Raw genomic sequence first — 18,450 nt, forward strand, 5'->3', positions numbered from 1 at the left:
GTTTCCAACTATAAACCCGAAGGTGTAATTAATGCACGTTGTAACATTTTGCAAGCACAAAAATGCATTAGGCGATGTGTCCTTTCCTCGCCCCTTGTATTGCTCGGTTACCAAATCTTCTATTTTGACAGCCGCTGGAGATGCTGATCATGTACCCAGTAGTTGGGCAGTAATGGCAAAAAGGGGAGGAGGGCCAAGAGGGACACCAGAGGGAAAAGCCCAGTTTCAGCACTGAAAACATAAACAAAAACAAAAAACCCCGGAAGGAATAGAAGTTGGGTGTGGCTGACTCGAGAAAGATTCAAATGTAGACATGCCTCACTGGCTTCACATGACATCTAAAGTTACTGAACAAATGAGCAGGTCTTAATCACCATGAAGGGTGAAGGAGGTTCCCCATTTTCAACCCTCTTCAGAAGGTAAATGAATCTAAGACTTGACCAAAATTAGCTACTAGTCTTTAAGGCTCAAACATGTACATCCAAGCCTTTAGAATTAGAAAGCCTGGGGGCCCTGAGCGGGCAACTGAAACGTGCACAACACGGGGGATTGGTATTTCAAAACATGGCAGGATACTTTCTTTCCTTCCATACTTTTCCTTCTTTCTGCCTCTGAATAATCCACTTGCATTCACATTACGCACGTCCATGAGTTGCTTAAACCATGACGATGTCCTAAAATGGCTAGAATCCTCATCTGTTTCTGATGTTCAACACCCACTGTAATAACACGTCAATGGCTTTTCAAAAAGAAATTTTGAAACCCATCAAATCTTGTTCATTTTCAAGGAACTCTAGTTTTCGAAGAGAAGAGCTAGATATGCTAGCTGTTCTGATGAGCGTAGAACTGAACTTGCTCAAAAACCAACAGACGTGGGGCGCCTCCGTGGCTCAGTGAAGCGTCCGACCTTGGCTCTCAGGTCGTGATCTCATGGTCTGTGAGTTCGAGTTCCATGTGGGGCTCTCCCCTCTCAGCACGGAGCCTGCTTCCTAGCCTCTGTCTCCCTCTCTCTCTGCCTCTCCCTTGCTTGCACACATTCTCTCTGTCTCTCTCTCTCTCACTCTCTCTCTCTCTCTCTCTCAAAAATAAATAAACAAAAAACAACCAAGAGACGAAAGCAAATAAGCAATGAAAAAAAGAAAACCCAACCAAAGAGATGCATCTGGATCGCTGATCGAAAAATAAACCTGGATTTATCCCTAGCAATTAAAAAGTGGCATTTAAGGAAGCACTGCTAAGCTTTCAAACAGAACAAGTTACAGGACATAAAATACACCTCAACGTGGCTAACAAGAGCCTTCAAGAAAATTCATTCGTGATTCCAAGCCGACAACGCTGGACCTGATTAAAATGCTACGTCAAGGTGGCGCCGCTTTCTTGTACTCCAAGAAGGCGCCACAGTGGGATTCCTCTGCTACCGCTCAGCATCAGACCACCCCAGGTCTTCAAGCTGCCACCAACAAGCCCTTCATCCTGGTGATCTCGCGCAGCCTTTTCTCTGAAGTCAGCACACGCTTGCTGCAGGTGGACCGTCTCCCCACCGATGAGCTAGCCGGACTGTCCCAACGGACGGCCCCACCTCTGCCCCACGGTCTTCGCGGGGCCGCGCCGCCAGGCTCACGGCCGGCTCACGGAGGCTTACCTTGCGCGAGGGGCTGCAGGGGAAGGGCGGGCTGCCCGGGCTGAATTGTGAGAAGGCCTTGGCGCTGCAGAGACAGGAGGTGCTGCTGCTGTAACTGCTGCATCTGTAGAAGCTGCTGCTGAAAAGCCAACTGCTGGGTAGCCACCTGCTGCTGCTGTAAGAGACCAGGAAGGAAAAGATGAGACGGCCGCTTCCCGGGGAAGTTTCCAAGTGTGGGTGTCTCGCAACACGCTGCCACGGCCAAAGACCGAGGCTTACTGGGGGCTGGCGGAGGGCTCAGCGTCCAGGCTGGTGCAAAAAGGACAGCACCCGGGGCGCCTGGGTGGCTCGGTCAGTTAAACATCCGACTTCGGCTCAGGTCATGACCTCACGGCTCATGAGTTCGAGCCCCGCGTCGGGCTCTGTGCTGACAGCTCAGAGCCTGGAGCCTGTTTCGGATTCTGTGTCTCCTTCTCTCTCTCTGCCCCTCCCCCGCTCATGCTCTGTCTCAAAAATAAATGACGATAAACATTAAAAAATTCAAAACAAAACAAAACAAAGGACAGCACCCATGACGTTTGAGGAGAATGGGGAGGGTGGGGGAAATGCTGGAGGCATTCCCTTTCTGCTGCCTGGGGCCCAGAAATATACTCTGCTGGTCCAGTCAGCTTTTCAAAACCTACAGTTAGAAAGTCCTGAGTTTTTAGAGTCGAGATGTGAACTTCCAGACTCTCCAATGTTCAATCACTCGCACTACAGAGAAGGAATGCACCATTCCAGTCTGCAGGGATTTGAACCCTGAACCTTGGGGGGGTATGGAATAACAAGCTGGTTTCCTCTTGCCTGCACCGGCAGCTTTTAACTACTCTGTTTATCACTCCTGACATAAATAAATGAGAAAAACTCAGACCTTTGAAGAAGAAAAACTTCATCTAATATTGTTAATTAGCCATGACAAACGATGAAATAACATTGTAAATCTTTCATAGAAACAGCCACTAGATTTTAATTACACACATTCATAATTTAGCAAACAACATCGTACTCCACTGTGAGTGTTTAATATGAAGGACACTTTGAGCTTCAGATGCCTTCACTTGGCTTGAGTTTCAGAAACCCCCAGGTCAGCTCCCCTGTCCTGCTTCACCCGCCCCGCTTTGTTCTTGAAAAGAAGGGGCTTTACGGTATGATAAATATCTTTCTGTTGATTGGACAATGACAGGAGGAAAACTTTTGTTGTGTAAAACATCAATACATCATTCCTGTGTTTAGCAGGCCTCGCTCCAGCCAAAAAAAATTAATGTAGATTTCCTCAGTAATTATCTGAGTGATAGAAAGATAATACAGTGCAGTAGTACAATAAATAGAAGGAAATTATCTAATATCCTTAATCTACTAGGAATCAAATCGAGGTGGAGGTCTTAGCCACGTTATGGCTAACAATTATGAAAGCAGCCTTAACCCTTCCCAAACTGTGGCCCAAGAAAAAGGTTCTTAGAGAAAAGAACAAGATCCGTTTTCCTTCCTAATTCTGAGTATCATTCAGAACATCAGGGAGACTTTCGCAACTAGGAGGGACTACACAACCCTTTCAGAGGTTCTAATAACTATACTTTACAAACAACTGCATTCACTTAACCTAACACATGACCTTGATCTGATACATCCATAAAATGCTATGTGCATCAAGACCTTCTGATGCAAAAGTTCAAAGGAAGAGAAAAATGGTGGTTTCCTTTCGGTCTCCATGCAGTTTATTTTGCAGTAAAAACCGTCATTCTCATATTAGCAACCAATTTCAGACTTACTACCGTGCCACTGAGAAAGTTAATTGAGTTTCACTCCAAAAAACAAATTCTATACCACTAACAACAAAAATTTAAATACATTTAAATGAAAAGCCAGTGTTTTCATTTTATGAACAGCATGCATAAAATGATCCAATTGTTTTCACCCCTTCCCAAGTTATCACATTAATGTAAAACCCAATGATAGTTATATTCGTGTCAAAATGATTTTTTCACTTCTTCAACAGATATTAATTCATGACACTTAAAAAAAAAAGGAGGAGGAGGAAGGAAGAGAAAAAACAACATGGATACACAATAAAAGATCGAGGAACCAGCTCTTCTTGAAGTCAAAAATAATGGAGAGGGGGTGCTGGAGTTTGGGGAGAGTGTTTCCTGTCTTACTGTAAATGAAATGTTTAAAAATTTTGTATTTATATAAAATGACTGATGGCTTTTCTGTTGTCTCTGTGGCCATCCCTAGGAAAAGCTCATGAAAGCTGTCCACGTTTGAAAAGCCAGGATATAAAAGTATACAAGGCCCATTGTCCAAAGAAAGAATTTAAAAGCAACACTGGTTGCCAAACTGTGCTCCCCACCCAGTTACCAAACACAGGATACGAGCCAGTTTGTTTACTTCTCACAATTGAATGCACACAAAAAAGGTCTCCACGCAGTCCCCTGGACAGGTCAGTAGTCAGTGTTAAAATGCTAAAATGCCCTGATAAACCTTGCATTTCAGATCCCCTCCCTAGAGCTGCAGTCAAAGGTCTGTTTTCCTTTCTTCGGCTCCTCCCTGCTGCCTAACATAAACTGTCATAACTGCCCGGACAAACGGCCCTTTTAAAACAATCAACCGAGCCTACCTCACCCGCACAGGATGGGATCTTTTTTTTTTTTTTGGTAGCCTGACTTAAAATTAATTCTGCCTTCAATTTTCCATACCCGTTCTGTCAAATATGAACGGGCAGTCACTCAAGAAGCTGTATGGGGCTAGAGAAGGTCGTCTCCTAAGAAGGTCTTAGGTCTAACTCCATGGGGAGCCTAACTTTTCACGAGGAAACATCTCGAGGCAACTTTAGAAAAAAGTTGAGGAAAGATACATTGTTCTGGCTCGGGATCAAGTGTCTTACTGCAGAGGTCATCGAAAAGGGGAAAAGGGTGGCAGCGGCGGGGGCTGACGATTCAAAATTATGAGCCACTAATGACTGGGGATTCAGTAAATTAATATACTTGTTCCATCTGTCAACATCCAAGCTCAAACCTTGTTAAAATCATAACCACCAGTCCACATCCTGAAATTGCTACCATGTGACTCCATTTGACTGTAGCACAAAAGGACCACCACCTGGATCGGCATTTCAGGAGACTGCCCCCTTACCTCGGGAAAATAAGGGTCTCTTCATCGTGGTTACAAAAGCTGTCGGCCAACTCCAGGGGCACCACCAACACACACAGGGGGATCCAAGGAGACCCGCCCGCTGGTCTGCCTACCCCTCAGGATGTGAAGATGACCCATGTCTTGTATCACGTTCGCCTTGGGAGCGGATGACAAAAATGGGACCACAGCAAAGCTCCTGTCCTACAGATGCTGAAAAGGCTACTACAAGGTCTCACCTCCTCCTCGTTCTGGTCCAGAGTTCTCCCTTCTCTCCCGGGCTCCCTTTCCAGACTCGGACACCACCATCCTAATTGTGTGCCGAGACGCCCCCCCTTGCTGACAGCAGCAATTTGGGCGAGTTAACTTTTATCCTTCCTTCTGCTGTGTAACTTTCGCCTTCACATTTCTTTATCTGCCCTCTGAGCTCATCTGAACTTTCATGTTCTCTCAGTGTGCAGACGTGCATTCCAAACTATGTCTAACAGACCAAATAAGAGGTTAATAAGAAGTGGCAACAGAAAGAAAAAACACAATCCCTGGTAACTGATAAGAATGACAGTGGCAGCCCTTTTTTGTTTGTCTTCAAATATAGAGTTAAAGATCTTTAAAAAACTAAATTTTGATGCCTTTGAAAAGAAAGAAGCACAAAATAACAACAGGGGGTTATTGCCTGCGAGCCACAGGGGAGAAACTCCATAATTCTTATTCTCCCTTTTGAAGGCTGTTAGAAATCGGATTCAAAAAAGCAACAGCAGAAGGGGAAACCTCTTGAGGCTGTAACCATTTCCTGTGATCATGCATAATGTGCTTCAAAAGTGGGTTTTTACCAATTCTGTTGATCAATTGCACCTCCTTCATATCCCTTCTTTTTTCTGCTGTGTTTACATCTGATGTGACTCAATGACAAGCACTGTCTGAGACTGTGAAACAGGCCTGTCATGTTGATTTATGGGCGCATCAAACCACAACTTGTCCAAACTGAAGCTCGCAGTTCATTAATTAGAGAGTTGTGACTTTGAAGTCAGCTTTCAGACTGTGGTTTTTAACATTTGGCTTAATTTATATGCTCTTGAATGTGGATCTCTAAGGAAAAAACTGAAATTCCCTTCTTGTCTTTGAACTTCTTTTGACCGCACAATAATCATTTCTTTGTCCAGAGTGATGCCTGCAATCCCAGAGTCATTAACGCGCATTGAACTGCCACTGATGAGTAAGCCCTACTGAATTAGAAAAACAGCCAGCAAAACAAAGCTGAGAGCCTTCTGCACAGTGATATCTCACAATTACATGCCTTCCCTCCCTGTGCCATTTCCATTTTAATTACTGTTAGTCCTTTAGATTTACATTTTAGACACTTTTTAATCTGTTCCCTTTTTTATTAGAGCAGCGCCCGGTAGCGTGCCACTGTACTTAGGCTGTGTCCGCGTTTTCATTGAAACACCTCCTCCCCTTCACCCCCAAACTGCCCCTACTCTGCGGGGGTTTACATCCAGGCTGCTGAACAGGACTCCAGGGTGAAAACTTGGCAGGGCATGGATAAAGTACCCAACTGATGCTGAGGGAGGAGCCGGCCAAGGAAGAATGTGTGCGTCATTCCCAGGGTGGAAAATCAGTGCTGCCCGGCATTCACACTCACGTGAGGGGCAGGGATGTGGAGAGTCGCCGTGTAAGGCTCCCGCCAAGCTAACGGAAGGGGCTGCTTGCTTAGGGCCAGCGAAGAAGCTGTTAAATTGGACAGTGAGCTGTCTGTTTTCCAAACTCCCAACTGTGTCATCCCAAGGTGAACAGGTGAAAAGAGTTCCAGTCCGTTGTAAGAACGTGAGGAGTCCAAGTTACATCGGATAACTCTGGAATCCGTAGGAAGATGTCACGATAAGGCACACATGCACACTGAGGCTTCTCGCCTGGCCTTCACCGACATGGAACTGGGAAGGTTAGACACGGAAACCCTCCCTGGGAAGGCCTTACCGCTTACGGAGCTAACACTGTCACCTCGCGGGGTGGTACGGCCCATGCAAGGACTGCGTGCTCTCACACACTGCTGTGCACGGAGGAGCCACGGTGATGCGCTTTCGTGATGCGCCAGTCATCCGAGCTCAGAGGACCCTTCCCTGTAACTCACACCGTCTCCTACCTGCCCGGAGTGATTGCCATATGCATGTCACTTGTGAGAAGAAGTTAAACGGACAAAGACAGGAATGCTGATTCTTGCTCTAACTTTACTGTTTGTCCAACCTCACAAGAGCTTACTCTTGCAAAGGAAAGGGCCATCCCCACACACCCAAGCTCCCTGAGCTGGGGAAAATGTCAGGTGTGTGCCCAGGTAAAACTGTGCTGAACGCGCTGCACTTGCCCCACAGGTCCAACTCGGCCCGCGGCTGCACCAGTCTGCCAAAGGAGCCTCGAAGGTTCTGCCCGCCATCCTGCTTCCCGGCGCTCCCCAGTGGGGCACCCGCCACAGTGCCAGCACCAAGCCTGGGGCAGCAAGCAAGCGGAACCCAGAGAAATCTCAGAAAGAACAGGACACTAACTCTCGGCCTGAAAGCTGAGAACCGATAGCTCAGTTGTGCAATCATTTAAAAGATGAATGACAGTTTAATAGCCACTAGATCGTCCTCCGGGATCTGTGGTTTGAAAGTAAAATATGTATTGTCGGTACCTCTTTAGGCTGTTTTCCAGCATGTTGTTGTTGTAAAAGTTGAAGCTGCAACTGTTCCTGTTGTTTTTTATAAAACTCTTGAAGCTGCTGCTACAAAGGAAAGAGAGGGCGGTAAGTAACAGAGGGTAGCGCCAGCCCACTGTCCCTTTCGGTGCCATCCACAACTGTGATTTGAAAAATAGCATCCTTTTATCTGTAACGGCCTGACCTTTAGCTTGAAACGCGACAGTAAATTTCAGCGCACGCTGACTATTCCTGGCATCATTGTTTGAAAAGTAATCTCCAAAATGAACTGGTGAAAAACATACCTTTTTCTACACAAACTAATTAAAATAAAGCAAGGGATGACCTTTGGTTGTACAACAAAGCCAGAGTGCCCTTGCGGGGAGAGAGCCTGGCGGATCGCTACTGTGCAACGTGCGCATGCTCTCTGGATGAATGGGGCCGGCCGGGGTGGTGGGCTGGTCACGGTGTCTGTGCCAACAGCGTGAGCAGCTTCCTCTGCCTCCTGTCCCCACCACTCAGCTCAGCAACTTGGGTCTCTCTACTTCTGAATCTCATCTCTTGGGTTCAGGTGTCCGTGAAGGCTGAGTATTAGGGCCCCGGGGCACAATGGCAGCCGGAAGCGCATGTCTGCTTCAGCACACATCACCTAAGTCAAGAGAACCCTGCCCCTTCAAAGGAACCAACTCTGCGACGCCTCCGTATGCCTGAGAGTAAAACTTGTGTGAGCTTCTGAGTTGACACGGGGACTTCGAGAGCTGTCACGGTTAAACGTGCTCCCCATTTCGCTTCGGCTCCCTCCATTTACAAGCCCCTGGGCTTACCACACACAAGAGCCTCAAGCCATCTAAGTCTTATCGAGTCCAATTACAGCCCTGATCTCAGCCCGGCGGGGACTCTCCGGGACCCGACCCCCCAACCCCCACCCCGTCACTTCAGGCGGGGTCCCTCCCTTTCCGGGATGCAAACTAAAATCGATTATTCAGGGGTCCGACCTGCTCCCTGAGTCCTGCCCCAGCCACCCTGCTCTGCTTTTCCTTCACTGGGAAGAGGAACTGATCAGGGGCAGGGAGGGGCGGATGGAGTCACCGGCCCTGAGAGGAGGAGGATGGGCGGTTACCTGTTGGAGCATGAGGGCCTGCTGCTGCTGGAGGAGGACCTGGAGCTGCTGAGGGCTCAGCACCTGTTGCTGCAGGATCTGCTGCATTTGCTGGGGAGTGATAACTTGAGGTGTCATCATAGCCACTGACACGGGAACCTAGAACGTTAATGAAGGATAAATAGGAAGCCAGGAAATGGCGCGCACGCAGCACTCAGCCTTCCGGGGTCAACGGCAGACTGTCACGAGCCTGCTTCAAGAACCGACCGGTTTCCCACGTGCAGGGTGTTTCTCTAGAGGGGACGGGGCAACCGATCCTATTTCATCGATTACAGACTTTACGTGAAATGAAGAAAAGCACAAGAAGACCTCGCAGCACTGACGGGCGTGCAGACCAGTCTTGCAAGCGGACAAGGAGTCAAGGCTTAACAGATGCTACCTGGGGTTCCGTGAGAACGATATCAGTTTAGTAAGAGTCTCTGGTGACAATTCAGCTGCGGGAAGTTTCATACAGACTCGAATTTTGTTTCAGGGAAGAAGGCAAATGGGAATCGGTGCCTTCTCGGTGGGAGCTGATATGATCCACTGACTGTGTGGACGCTGATGTTAAGGACAGTCAATGAGCGCTTCGTCTTGTGGGTAACTGAACCCTGGACACACCTTGCAAACTTCAACACAGACCTTTCCTATGATGCCTTTTACCCTTCCTTATTCACCCGGCATACAGATGTCTCCATTCTTTCATATTCCGTGTGATACCATTAAAAGCTGCTTTCCATGACATTTCTGTGACAAACAGCTACAGTGATGAACTTGATAGCATTTCATATTTGCAACTGTTAACACGTTTCTGCACGGGCATCTTTGCAAGGAACCTGCACACTGTATCTGAAAGGATGATGTCTTGTTCAGATAAAACACTGACATTAAAATGACAGGCTGTCTTGGCCAAGGTTACACAAATTGTATTCAAGCGGATACCTAATGACAATGCTATGAATTCTGCAAGCTTTCTAGAATGTAATTTAGCTATTCAAAATAATCACTGTACTTGTGTTTAATTTGCAGACTACATGAGAACCATTTTGTCAGTCCCCGTAATACAAGAAGACTATTTCATGAAAAATCGCCCCCCCCAAATAAAAAGGAAAGGAAAAAAAAAAAAACAATGAAAGAAAAGACAAAACCTGTATGTCTTCTAACAGTAATATTTAAGCATCTTACTTTTCTTTGGTTTCTAATCAAACATGTGACAGCAAGAAGCTAGAAGCAGTAAAGGATATACTTTGTTAAAAAGGATCTCCTGTCATCTCATGTATTACAATAAAAGGTAATAACATGTTTTGCACTTTGCCTGTGTGCCACTTAAAAAAAAAAATCTGGCAGACAATAGCTGATCAGAAGATAAAAGAATTAAAAAAATCTTTCAGGGGAGCAGTAAGCAAAAGGGAGAAATGCAGTATTAATTTTATGTAACATAATGTCTTAATACGCAGTTTATCTTGACTTTTTCACATGATTTGTCCTGTCATTTGCATAGCGAGCTCTCATTCCTAATTTCACAGTCATTATGCACTGATGTCCCGATTTCTCAGCATCACTAATTTTGATGAACTAAAAATGGTTCCTGAAGGTCAGATTCACGTACAGTGAGCATCCTCCACTGTTGTTGTGGGCATGTTTTGTGCGAGGGGATGTTTATGTCCAAGTTTTGCCTTGTTTGGAAAACATGAGCTAGAACCTTTGAAAAATTTCATGCACCGAACTCTGGAAGGTCATCAACAAATTCTTCCTATTGCAGTGGCCTTTTAAGTGTAGATGTAGATACACTGTAATTTAAAACAGATGGGTATGTCTGAATATTTTTATATGCAAAAAGGGACAGATGTATATGAATGGATAAATTATCCTTTTAAAAAGCTACTCTGCAGCACGAAATATCACCAATGATTAGAACAGTGAACTTGCCTTCAATCTAGGGCAAACACAAGAAGGCATTATTAAAACATCTAACCATCCACAAATTAATTCCAATTAGTCTACTTTGTCTTCACACACAAGAAACTTCTTGAATTTTTCAAAATGTATTGAGTGCCAATCACTATCTTGTGAGCTGCTAAAGCCAACATATCACAATAGAAGTTTACTTTTCCTTGAGAGTTGCATCATCACACAGGCAGGTTTGATTAAGCAAACAAAAGAACCATGTTTAAGGTTTCTTTTTTCCTCTGCGTTTCTTGGATGACGTACAATATAAATATTCTTGGGCCAAATTTCTGATGGTGATGAACAGGAAAACAGACAGGAATAGGGTGGTGTAAGATCGAAACTGGTGATGGACATGAAATTAACAGTGTTATAACAGGAGTCATCATAGGAATAATCTATCTCTTGGTCACAATTTTTAAAAGAACTATGGAAAGCCTATGTTTGAAAGGGGCACAAGAGAAGTTTTGGGGTTGATGGAAATGCCCTCTATCTTGACTGGGGTGGTAGGCACACAAATGTACTCAACTGCCAAATTCTTCCAACTGTACTGAGTGCATTTTACTGTATGTAAATTATAGTTCAATAAAATTGATTTTAAAAGTTAAAAAAAAATAAAAAGGACTGACATATACAGACACAGGACTGACATAAACCCTTACATACAGCCAATAGTTAAATGTGCTTTTCCCAGGGTTATTTATTCAATGTTTGCAGTCATGTTACTGAACAGTAAAATGAACTTGAGTCTCCTCTTCTTTTTCCCTTTGGACATTTTGATGGAGGTGCTGATGAGTAATAAAATGCTAAAGCAGCAGGCACAGCCAAAGGAGAGAAAGAGGCAAGAAGCCTGAGTAATCCTCCTGCCTGGTGATCGGGTCTCTGAATAACCAGAAGTGGGCTATTATATCCTGATAGCCTTAACTTGGCTTTTACTATCTGAAACCACATTTTCACACCAGTTTGCTTGTGAGCCTTTCAAAGGTGGGTTTGAGCTTAATTTATTATAAATGTGATAAAACTGAGATTTCCCCAGTTTCTGCTCCGACGTGTCTCGAAAATAGGTTATGGAAGGCTTTAACAAACATATCCAAATGGACCAGAAATCACTATGACGTAGAAAAGAGTGGGGGGGGGGGTGAAATCTGAGCATAGCTTAAGGTTTTAAATAGTTAAGAAATACAGCCAATGTATCCCATCTCTTAACTCCCAACGTCCAACTTTTTCATGTAGCTAGTCCCTACTAATACTAGGAATCAAAGGGCGTGCAGTACCAGCAAGAGGCTATTATAGCCCACACTTTATTGCCCATTACTACTGAGGTCATTAGCGGCAAGAGTGATTGTACCGGTCTTAACCTATTGATCACTGTAACTACTATCATTTAATCCTGTGTTGAATGTCTGGAAAGCAGCTAAAGGCACACAAGAGAGAGTGCTTTAGCATTGAGAAATATGGCCAAAGCTTAGAAATTACACTTTGATTCATAAAATCTAGCCAGTGGTTTAAATCAATAGTATTTAAAACAGTCATGTGAGTTTTTAACTACAGTGTTCTACTATTTATGGGCCCCTCTATGAGAGTATTCAGTCAAAACCAAACTTTTTTTTCCCCCAGATTCTATGCCATTTACCATACTCTCCTTGAGATAAAAACAATAAATTCTGATGTTTTTTTGTGCTACGGGGCTCATGCCTTAACTGGGAGTTTAAACTAATTCTTGATTTCTTTCTCAAATGACAATTTAAAAATAGTGCAAAAAAAATTATATCCCTGATGCTGTAACTACCTTAACTGTTTGAGAATATAGAAATGAGTATGTTTTATGAGTTAACAATGAATCATAGAAGGCAATTTATGAAGAACTAGAATGATTCTGTCTAGCTGCCTTCAGGGATCAGAAATTCAAATTAAACTTCTGGCAGACATTTAAAGAATGCTAGCATACAAAACTGAATTTAAAAAAAACACACACACACAGTTAACACTCTTTCGTTGAGTTTCAAGAGGAAATCGTGAATTAAACACACACACACACACACACACACACACACACACACACACACAGCACGACAGATACACTGTTGACTGATACCATTTGGGTGTGGCCGATCCCAGGTGCACATGAACCTGCGGGAATGGCAGAAATTCAGCTGTGCCTGGCCCTCGGAACGCTGCTAGTATGGACCTGCTACTACCTTAATACCAGTCACTGGGAAGACGTCCTAGCATCAGCAAGTGCTGGTGAAAGCCCGGACACGGCTGTGTCAGTTCTGCCTGATACAGTTTTCTTTTACTTCACATTGACTTTCCATCATCTGAACGGGCCAGAGGACTATGAAAATAATATGCCTTGTTAGTTTCTTTTACTCCCACTGGGTAAAGGCAGGTGATGGGGAGGGGGAAAATATCTAAAAAGCAAACAAACAAATAAAAACGCCCATAGAAACAATACTCGTTTCTAATCTAGGAGACAATTGGAGGAATTGGGTGGGAGGAGAGATGACACGATATAAATACTGGAAATAACATGCTATCATTTTTTTCTTTCTCTTTACCCTCACGTTAACGACAAGTAAATACCGTCCGGGGTAAATACACATCAATTTGGTAATCAGCATCTTCTCATAATTGCTATGTGTACCAATAATGAAAATGAGAAGACAAAAAAAATTTAAGTACTGTTTTATTTCCATTAATCTGGATTAATAATTTAGAAACTAATTTTAATCTCTGCTATTCACCACATGTATGTCCCAGGAAACTTGAGTCCCTTCCAGACTTCAGGCTGTGTACGGATGAGAACTGACCAGGTTAGGCAGTGCTACCTGGTTCATTAATTAACAACAGCAAAACAAATTAAATTAGAAGGCGCCAGAACACCAACACCAAACCAAACAAAGAAAGTAGCTCCATTAAAAAAATAAAACCAAAAAACCCCAAAACTATGCCAAATTTCATATGACCACATAGATGCCAGCCTGTGTAAAAGAAAATAAATACTGCACCGTTACCCCTCTGAGAAAGATCACTTTTCATAATTAATAAGCCAAAAGATACAACTGATATATTAGCAAACAGAAAAGTTAGGAAGCTTCTATCTATTCCCCATGGTATTTAGAAAGAAAGAAAGGAAGAGGAAAAAAAAAAAAACCATACACACAGATACCATGCAAGGTAGCTGTATCATGGAGGAAAGAAAATACATTTCTGACATAATATTTCAGTCTTCAAAAAATAAAAAAAAAGGCCTGCTATTCATGTGGAAAGTATAATTCTGTTTCATTATGGAATTCTGCTTTTTTGTAGAACTCTTTTAGACTTAGCTATTTTGCCACAATACTGTACAAAGCATTAAGGCAGGTAATGGTTATTATATTAATGCAAAATCATCTAAGTAGTCAGTCATTAGCATAACTGTTCTCTCAGTAACAATACAACCACCTATTAAAATTTTAGAAAAAAAAAAGACCTCTTTAAAATGCAATTAGCATTTCATTTTTTATCATTTTGTTTATTACATTCTATCAAGAGAGGCTATCTTTCTTTCAGGAAGAATTGTATGGCCAAGACTTGTCTGCCAATCAGGAGTTATTTCAGGTTATCATCCCTAATAAGCAATCTCTGGCAAAGCTTCTCAGGTCTCTTTTGTCTTTAAATCTTAAAAAATGGCAGAAATTCATATTTGTTTACAGCAGAGGCATTAGTGGAAACTCAACTACTCTCCTGTAACATTTCCCATGGATACAAGGTTACTCCACTAAGTGCCAGCGTAATTGTTTTGGCTCTAATAAATATCAGATTCATTTGCATAAAAATGTAAAGTTTACATAAATTAAATCACTTCTCCCATTAGCGACTGTTAAATACAGGAAACAATGGAAGCTACATATGAAAATAATCATCCAATAAGCACTGATCTTGTCAACTTAGCAACTATTATTACTATTATTTAAATCAAGAGAAAATGCCTCTTCTTTCCTTCCTCAATCTTTCTCCTGTAGGAGCGATGTAGTAGTGTACGGCAATCAAACCTGCTATGACATTTTATATTAACAACAACAAAAATCATCTTTAAGGGCTGCAGACAGGAGGGGGGGGGCGCACCATCCCAAGCAGGAACCCCAGGAAAGAGTCCATCCACAGTTCTTTAGCTCCTGAAGAGAAATGGTAGGGGCCTGGGCTTAATAACTTCTCTTACATTGAAGCATTATTCAAAAATAGTGAGAACAGACAGTAACTGTACCAGTGCTATTTGAGATACATACATGATTAGAATAAAAGAATACAGTTTGTACAGTTATGGACTGACGGATACTGTGCAAGGAAAAGTAAAATGTTTATCTTTTGTCCATAAAACAATTTTCTAAGACCAAGAATTAAATTTGCAAATCCGTATGCCCCACCCCCTGCATTATGAGATGGAGGGGGGAGGACTATCAAGGGATTTAAACAGGCAGGTAGGCCAAAATTACATCATTCCAAAGTTTTAAGGCCTTACTGGCTGTGCAATCACCCTTTTTCAGAGTTACAACTTAAGTTTCTCCAATTGTGCACTTTCTCACGCCTGCTTCCGACACCTGCACCTTATACATCACAGTTAAGCTAAGGGGTGCAAATTAGATTCTAATGAGAAAACATCAGTTGCTTCTTTGACAATCTCACCATTCACTGATTTATTTCTAATGAAGACAAAGCCCAACCAAAAGCTCCCCACGTGTTAAAGGTCAAAATATGTTCAAAAATGCCTAGTAAAATCAAGGCAAATGGGAAACCCGTGAGGACCCACCTCATGAAGTGGTATGACAATTAGAGTAATTGTGCAAAAAACCATCTTCGGGAAAAAGTAAAAGGAATTAAGCTGCCACAGCTGTAACAGGTTAGATGAAAAAAATCAAAATTTAATGTATTCTCCCCTGTGTCATCTTGTTTTGTCAAGACATCAAATAGAATTGGGAAGTACAAAATAACAAGCCCTTGAGAAATCACAGCAGCCGACCTTTTTGATGTTGTTGATTTACCTTGTTCTCAGTTATTTGAACAATGATGTTTTAGATTTAAGGGCAAGATAAAGCGTAAAAATTAAAACATGATACCAAGGTATCCTTAAAAAGTGCACCCCAACATTTAGCCCGCACAGTCACTGATGAGGTGCTTTTAACCAGATTTGAAAGGGAGGTACAGTACATGTGTTCAATATTCATTTTTCTCATTCCAAATTAATTTCTCTTCAAACAAACTGCCAGGTTGGAAGAGGGACTCAGAGAAGATTATTCCTACAATCCTAAAGTGGAGGCCCAGTTTAGCTCTCTCCAGACAATTCAAGTCCCCACCATGCGCAGAGGATCTTAAACTAAGAGGTACCTGATTTTTTTTTTAAATGAAAGAAAATAAAGCTAAATGTAGAATGCCATGTATGAGGGGGGGGAAAGTATTTGCACACTACGGAATGACTAAAACGAATGTCCAGAAATATCACGCTGCTTGCAAGAAAAGAAACCTTTCACCAAACAAAAACACATTTAGCTTAGGGAGCTATGACCACCTCCAAATCTAGCCTGGGAGGTACACATGAAGCTGCACTCCTTCTTTGCCCCCAAAGATTTACAGCTCATCAGCAACATAATTACAGCTTTATATGAAACATTATGTACAAAGGTGTATAAATTCAATATATCACAAGATAGCTTTCTCTAATTCTCATATGCAGACAGCTTCTTCTACTAGAAATACAGACGAACCAAAAATTGCAGGAGTTCAAAACAGCTGATTAAAAGGCTCTAAAGGTAAATAATGCAGTATGTGCAAGCTCGAGCAGAATCTGTAAAACCTGGACTATTTAAGAGCTACTTAATGATTATTCCTTGCCACCGAATTCATACGTTAACATGTAACACACACAGATGCAATTTACGTATTTATTTATTCCAACCTTCTCTGGTCAACTGTGCTGCCTTATCCCTTGCTTATAAATCAAAGAACTACCAGAAGTGGATTCTAACTGGCTATGATATTTGGCCAGTTACTCAGAGCCTAGTGTTAAGTTTCTCTTTACTGATGTTCATCTACAGCTAAACCACATAATAAAATAAATCCCTCCAACCTCCTTTTTCGCCAATTCCAATTTTACTCAAATTTTAGTTCAAGCTGAGAAGCTGGTCACAATATTGTCTCCTGATTATCTCAGAAACATAGTAACTCAAACACACTCCTGCCACAATTAACCAAGATAAATCTGGAATTTCATTGCTTTTAATTAATCTGGATTTTAATTTCATTGTATCTTGTAATTGTGTGGAGGCTGGCTGAAAAGTTGCAGAACTGGTCAGTGTCATGAAAGAGTTTATCTTTCAAGTGACAGCTCCTGACAGCGTGTAAATACAAGGCAGCAATGGTGAGCGTTTTGTTTTTAAGGTACATTTAACTGCAAACAACAACAAAAAAAATTCAAACCAACCATTCCTATCATAAGCTTTCTGATGATTTATGGTTTACCAACTGAGCGAGGTTACGCAACACTGCATGCCTTTAGATGCATTATTTCAGCTAGTTGAGATTTAATTAAGATCACAGACTCTAAAATCCCTGTCAAATGAAAATTCTGAGAAGACAATACACTATATACCCTCATGCAGAATGTTTCCATTCCATCCTCTGGAAAAATATGAGTTAATCCGCGTTTCTATGGCTGCAGACAAAAGTTCACTAATTTTGTTTTCTTTTGACACTTAGGTTGTTTTCTATTATATGTCATGAGATCATTCCCTTCCAGGGAGGGAAGGAAAAAAAAATCGGGAATGAAACATGTTGCAGAAAATGCACTTGACATTATTATCTGACATTATCATAGCTTACCTATGATGTCATCACACGTTCATATAATCAGCCCATGATTAGAAAAGTTTCATTTAATGAAATGTGTTTATTTAAAAACAACACAAAAGGCAAGCCTACATTTCTTGAATTACTCAAATTAAATAAGTGACATGTTAGGCTTACTTCTTTAACTGACCAGCTTTTATCAGATGAGCTGCACATACGAGTAGGACAGAAAGTTCTTAGAGTAAACAAGAGAATACAAATCCCCTTGCTTTCATTCTGTAAGTCGTCCTTGTGGTTAAAAAAAAAAAAAAATACACCTCTAGGAGATCTCTTCTTTTGGATTGATACTGACCCGTTTTTTAAAAGAAAAAAATTATGATCATATGGCCCTTTATCTGCGCCAATGTATTTTTATTTGCATCATCTTAATATTTAGTTGCTTATCTCATGCCTTAGAAATGACAGGTGCTTTGCAGTCTCGCTCTTGACAGGCCACTACACAAATAACTGTCTTGCCTGAAAGGGCTAATGCAGTACTAATGAACAATAAATCAACTTTGATTATCAAGTGTCAGCCCAATCCGTTTTCAGTTCAACTCTATCACATCCTAGAGTAAGTCAGCCACTGTCTCTGGGTAGGCAGTCTGTATTTTGGTTTCATTTTTACACACTTTTCACTGAAATGTGTCAGGCAGCTACAAAGAATCACATAAAATACAAGTAGACATTTTTTTTTCAATTGATGCGAAGGGGATTCAGAATGTGCTTGTCTTCATTTGGTTTACTTAGTGATGAGTCTTAACACTCAAGAAAGCTTTGTATTCTTTTCAACAACAATAACACCAACACATCAAATCCTAAACTAGAATCTCAATGTGATCATGTTTGAGGTCTTTGACAATGACATGCTAGCTTGAACACTTTACCACATAACCACCTCTCATTGCACATATACATTTCCCTTAGAAAATCTATTACAAACAAACGAACAAAAAAAGCAATACCGGGCCACTTCTAAAATAAAAAAACTTCAATTAAACTAAAAAAAAAAAAAATTAGCTTCTTTAACACTGCGTTCCTAATGATAAAATA

At 42.0% G+C, this 18,450-nt stretch overlaps 1 protein-coding gene across 8 annotated transcripts in view; it reads right to left on the reverse strand.

The window, feature by feature from the left end:
* The window catches only part of FOXP1 (forkhead box P1), a 594,085-nt gene that overhangs the window by 83,758 nt on the left and 491,877 nt on the right, over window positions 1-18,450 (reverse strand). For 6 of the 8 annotated variants that reach the window (XM_047096082.1, XM_047096086.1, XM_047096087.1 and 3 more), the window contains 3 exons: window positions 8,572-8,709; window positions 7,449-7,538; window positions 1,643-1,796 (listed from right to left, as the gene is read on the reverse strand). In XM_047096082.1, coding sequence (XP_046952038.1) covers window positions 1,643-1,796; window positions 7,449-7,538; window positions 8,572-8,709 — 382 coding nt within the window. The remainder of the gene's footprint in view (window positions 1-1,642; window positions 1,797-7,448; window positions 7,539-8,571; window positions 8,710-18,450) is intronic. The other 2 variants (XM_047096085.1, XM_047096083.1) reach the window with 1 other exon arrangement.

This window comes from Lynx rufus, unplaced genomic scaffold (assembly GCF_022079265.1).
Source record: "Lynx rufus isolate CCGP_SWC_20201006 ecotype Redwood Valley unplaced genomic scaffold, mLynRuf1.p SCAF_4, whole genome shotgun sequence".
NCBI classification, from domain to species: Eukaryota; Metazoa; Chordata; class Mammalia; order Carnivora; family Felidae; genus Lynx; species Lynx rufus.